Here is a 5,374-nt window from a genome sequence, read left to right as displayed (position 1 = left end):
ACCAATCCTCCCTCTAAGTCGTGGAGTCTTGTGAGCAGAAATTCTACCTGGTGAGCGACTGGCATTAAAGTTGTGAGCAAGAGATCTGGGTAGTGCATAAATTAGTTTGCTCTGGAGCCCTCCTTCCTGAGCTAAGACAAAAACGTGTGTGCTGGAGGCTAAAAAACTGTGAGCTGGCTCACACTAACTCAGCTGAGGGAACACTGGCCCTGACCTTGAAATTCTGAGAATATGCATATTTCAATTTCACTACCCTGACCTGGATAGCCCAGCCAAGTCCGATCTTGGAAGCTAAGCAGGGTCGACTGTGGTTAGCACTTGGATGGGAGACCTCCTTGGAGTACCAGAGGCGGGAGGTGGGGGCGGGCTTTATTCAGCCACCTCTCTGAATATCCTCCAGGCACCCAGTAGGGGTCAGTCACCAGAGATCAATGTGACATCCGGGTGCATGTGCACACACACGCACAAAATACAAACTCCCAGCTTCAGCTCCTTCTCATTTTCTCCTAACTCATCTTTTCAACTGGAGATTGAACCTGGGAACTTCTGCATGCCAAGCTCTAACCACTGAGCCACCGCCCCTCCCCAAAACAGACTACATCCGTCCAGCTCACCACCAGCCTTCCCAATACACCAAGATTTATTTTCTCCCATCCCTCCCAAAGTACATTATTTTAAACCAAGGAACAACTTCATGCTTCAACCATGAGCTACAAATGCTTAAGAGATGTGCAGCTTTCCAGATTTGTTGCCGAGAGGACCGCGAGCCGAAAAGCACACATTTGGGAAGAGGGTGGGCGTCGCCCCATCAGTGCCTCTAAAAAAAGATGTCCCCGTGCTCAATGAGAAGAAGAGAGAAGTCCCCGGTGAGCCCGAAGATGGATCCAAGAAACAGCAGCCAGAAGAAGTCGGTTGGAAGGTCAGACAGAGAAGATCAAGGGCAGTGTGGAACCCCATCGAGATCTGCCGCTACGAAGTCACAAGAGCGCTGACACTCTTGGGGTCTCCTGTACACGTGAACTGACCAGGTAAAGCTTCAGACCCGAACAAAAGAGCTTGCAGGTGGCTTGTTTTTGGAGGACCTGTACAATTTTTGCACAGATTTCCAGCAGGCCTAACGAGGTAGCCCCATCTCAGGGACTGCGTCGCATGGCCTTTACTCCGTTTCTCCTTGCTGGGGAACGACTGCCATTTACTTGGGACAGCGTGGTTGGGCAAGGGACTTCCTTCCAAAGGGGACCTCTCCCTAGCCACGGAGGGGAGACCATCCTCGACCTGCTCCGCCGACGGTGAAAAATCTAGGAGAAAGAGGGCGAGTCCGTCGGATTTCATGGCGCCTGGGCTTTGGTGGGAGCTGAACAACAACAGGAAGGTGTTTTGTAACAGAAATACGGGACCGGCTGGGGGCCACGGCGGCCATGTAACTGCGGGATCGGCCTCGGTTTTCAGCCCAAGGATCCCACGAGGAGGAATGGGTTGTGGCAACGGCCTCCACGCCGACGGGGGGCAAGGGTCAGTGTGCACGGGGCCCCCCCTCGCAGAGCAATCGTCCACTGAAAACTTCCCAGGGTGCCGAAAGATTGGTTCGTTCCGGCTCCGAGGCGCTCCGTCTGTGATGCTCCTCAGTCGAGTGTCTTCAGAAGGGCGTGGGCCTGCCTCAGCTCTGAAAGAAGGGAAGAGAAGGAGACGAGGACGGATGGGCCACAGTGTAAATCACGGTCGGGAGAAGAAACAGCCTGCCAGCCGCAGGGGCATGCTATAATGTTGATCCCAGGCAACCTCAGAATCCGTTTTAAGACCAAACCAACATTTGGACTTCTTTACACTTGAGCTGCGGTGGCTCAAGTGGTTAAGACGCTGAACTGCAGGCTGTGGAAGGTCAGTAGTTCAGCGGTTCAAGACCCGGGTGCCGCGGCCACATGACCACGGAAACGTCTTTGGACAGCGCTGGCTCTTCGGCTTTGAAACGGAGATGAGCACCGCAACCCTAGAGTCGGATTCGACTGGCTTTCGAGCAAGGGAACCTTTACCTTTACCCTATGAAACGATCAGCTATACCGTATCTCAAGAAGGAGGAGGAGGAGATTGGATTCATACCCTGCCCTTCACTACCCAGAGGAGTCTCAGAGCGGCTCACAAACTCCTCTCCCTTCCCCTCCCCACAACAGACACCCTGTGAGGTGGGTGGGGCTGAGAGAACTCTGACAGAAACTGCTCTTTTCCAAGGACAGCTGTGCCAGAGCTTGTGACTGACCCAAGGTTACATCAGCAGGTGCAAGTGGAGGAGTAGGGAATCAAACCCGGTTCTCTCAGGTTAGAGTCCGCACACTTAACCACTACACCAAACTGGAAGGACACTGCAGAGCTGGGAAAAGTACAGAGGAGGTCAAGCAAGGTGATTCAGGGGTTGGAGCACCTTCTCTAGGAGAAAAGGCTGAAGAGTCCAGGACTTTTCTGTTTAAAACAGAGAAGACTACGGAGGGAGACATGGTAGAGATTCATAACATTATGCCCGGGGTGGAGAGAGTGGTAAAAGAGAACTTTTTCTCCCACTCCCAAAAGACTAGAACTTGAGGGCATCCAAGGAAGCTGATGGGCAGTAGGGTCAGGACAGACAAAGGGAAACACTACTTTACACAGAGAGTGATGAAAATGTGGAATTGACTGCCAGAGGATTTCATGATGGCCACGGGAATAAACGGCTTTCAAAGGGGATTAGATAGATTCACGGAGGATAAGACTATCAATGGCTACTAGCCATGGTAGCTGAGGGGAACCTCCATATTCAGAGGCACTCAAGCCTCTGAATCCCAGAGCCAGGAGACAATATCAGGGAAAGGCCTTTGCCTCTCTGCCCTGTTGTTGGCCCTCCAGAGGAACTGGTTGGCCACTGTGTGACACAAGATGCTGGAGTAGATGGACCCCTGGTCTGATCCAGCAGGGCTCTTCTGCTGTCCTTATGAAGGCCTCGGCCTCTCTGCACTGTTGTTGGACCTCCAGAGGAACTGACTGGCCCCTGTGTGAGACAGGAGGCTGGACTAGATGGGCCACTGGTCTGATCCAGCAGGGCTCTTCTGATGTTCTTATGAAGGCCTCTGCGCCCTGTCGTTGGCCCTCCAGAGGAACTGGTTGGCCCCTGTGTGAGACAGGGTGCTGGACTAGATGGACCACTTTCCTTATGAGGAAAGGTCCTATGAGGAACACTTTCCCTATGAGGAAAGTTTAAAGTGCTTGGGGCTCTTTAGCTTGGAGAAATGATGACTGAGGGGTGACATGATCGAGGTTTATAAGATTATGCATGGGAAAGAGCAGGTAGAGAAAGAGGTACTTTTCTCCCTTTCTCACAATGCAAGAACTCCTTGTGGGCACTCCATGAAATTGCTGAGCGGTCTGGTTAGAACGGATAAGAGGAAGTCCTTCTTCACCCAAAGAGTGATTCACACTTGGAATTCACTGCCACAGGAAGTGGTGGCGGCTACAAGCATGGACGGCTTCAAAATGGAATTAGATAAGCATATGGAGCAGAGGTCCATCAGTGGCTATTACCCACAAGGTATAGATAGGGACTTTGGGGCAAGTGATGCTCTGTCTCCTTGGTGCTTGGGGGGGGGGTCAACAGTGGGAGGGCTTCTAATGTCCTGGCCCCACTGCTGGACCTCCTTATGGCACCTGGTATTTCTGGCCACTGTGTGACACAGAGTGTTGGACTGGATGGGTCTTTGGCCTGATCCAACATTGGCGTCTCTTATGTTCTTATGACCTTCACTGGTCTGATCAAGCAGGGCTCTTCTGATGTTCTGATTTCTAGTGTCCTACCTGCCCTGCCCTGGATGGCCCAGACGAGCCCGATCTCGTCAGATCTCGGAAGCTAAGCAGGGTTGGCCCTGGTTAGTACTTGGATGGGAGACCACCGAGGAAGTCTAGGGATGCTATGCAGAGGCAGGCAGGGCTATTTTGTACGCACAGGAACGGAGTTCCGGCTGGCTCCCAAGTTGGTCACGCCCAGCAGGAACTCATTAGCATAATAGGCAACACCCAACAGCAGAAACTCATTAGGATTGGCTACGTTAGGGGTGTGTGGCCTAACAGGCAAAGGAGTTCCTGCTACAAAAAAAGCCCTGGGTTTTGGCAACAAACAAGGTAAACAGAATAACAAACAAAAGGTGGGTGTGGCTGGATAACCACACTTCTGGTAACATGGGGGTGGGGCCTAATGTGCTAATCAGGGGTGTGGCCCAACATGCTAATGAGTTCCTGCTGTTGGGTGTGGCCTATTATGCAAACCACCTCTGAATGCCTTGAAAACCCTAGGGGGTTGCCGTAAGTCGGCTGGGACCAGACGGCAAAAAACCCAAACAAACCTGCAAGTAAGACACGGAACTTCTCCGCCGACAGCATCATCACCACCGGTTCCAAGGCTCCTTTGTCAACGTTCTGCGTGTTAAGCTTGAGATGCACGACCGGTTCGTTGACCCGCCGGAGCTCGCTGGAGCTAAGAGTGTAATCCACTCGCCAGGACACGGAATCCAGGCGGTTCACTGTGGACAGTGAGAGACAGGCACGGATGGTTAGGAAGACCATTTGTGGAGGGGGAAAAAATCTCGTTCTCCCGAATTTACGGATCACCCGTCAGACTCAAAAGATGTCCGCGACTGCGACTGATGCTAGACGTTTTGTACCACCTTAATGTGTCACGTGAACACTAACGCTGTGCTTCAGTTCTTTCTGATAGTTCTGGACGTCTAAAGTCCTAACTGAATGACCCATTTTGTTCACTGCATTGACTCGTTATGTGTAATCTACCTTGGATCCCTGGGACTATAAAGAACGGAAATAAATAAGTCAATTCTAGAAGAAAGGCATTCCAGAGAAGAAGAAAAGAAGAGATTGGATTCATACCCCGCCCTTCACTACTGAAGGAATCTCAGAGTGGCTTACAATCTCCTTTCTCTTTTCCCTTCCCACAACAGACACCCTGTGAGGTAGGTGGGGTGCTGAGAGAGCTCTTTCGAGGACTGCTCCAGAGAGGATTGCTCTGAGAGAACTTGTGACCGACCCACAGTCACACCAGCAGCTGCATGCAGGGGAGTGGGGAAATCAAACCCGGTTCTCCCACTCACTGAGCTTCAAACCTGAATGGCGATTTGTCCCCGTTCCTCACATAAATAGGCCCTAACACCGACGGCACCACCAACCTGACGGCCAACAGCCTGGCAGGAGCCTGGACCAGGGGAGTGCACAGGAGCGGAGCTCCGGCAGTAAGGAGCCCAGGGGGCTGGGCACATGCAGCAAGCCCCGCCCCCTGCTCCCAGCAGCCCTCAGCCAGGCCACGAGGAGCAAGAAGCAACCAGGTAAGTTGCAGAGCCCCCCCCCC

The 5,374-nt window shown here is 52.5% G+C and overlaps 1 protein-coding gene across 1 annotated transcript in view; it reads right to left on the bottom strand.

Moving 5' to 3' along the window:
- Positions 1–606: 606 nt before the first annotated feature.
- The window catches only part of COMMD4 (COMM domain containing 4), a 12,537-nt gene continuing 7,769 nt past the window's right edge, over positions 607–5,374 (bottom strand). Inside the window, exons 7-8 of the mRNA XM_015424386.1 lie at positions 4,362–4,538; positions 607–1,663 (exon numbers count right to left, since the gene is read on the bottom strand). Of these exons, the coding sequence (XP_015279872.1) occupies positions 1,623–1,663; positions 4,362–4,538 (218 nt within the window). The 3' untranslated portion in view covers positions 607–1,622. The remainder of the gene's footprint in view (positions 1,664–4,361; positions 4,539–5,374) is intronic.

This window comes from Gekko japonicus, unplaced genomic scaffold (assembly GCF_001447785.1).
Source record: "Gekko japonicus isolate JY-2015 unplaced genomic scaffold, Gekko_japonicus_V1.1 scaffold5943, whole genome shotgun sequence".
NCBI classification, from domain to species: domain Eukaryota; kingdom Metazoa; phylum Chordata; class Lepidosauria; order Squamata; family Gekkonidae; genus Gekko; species Gekko japonicus.
This window is presented reverse-complemented; position numbering and strand designations above follow the sequence as displayed.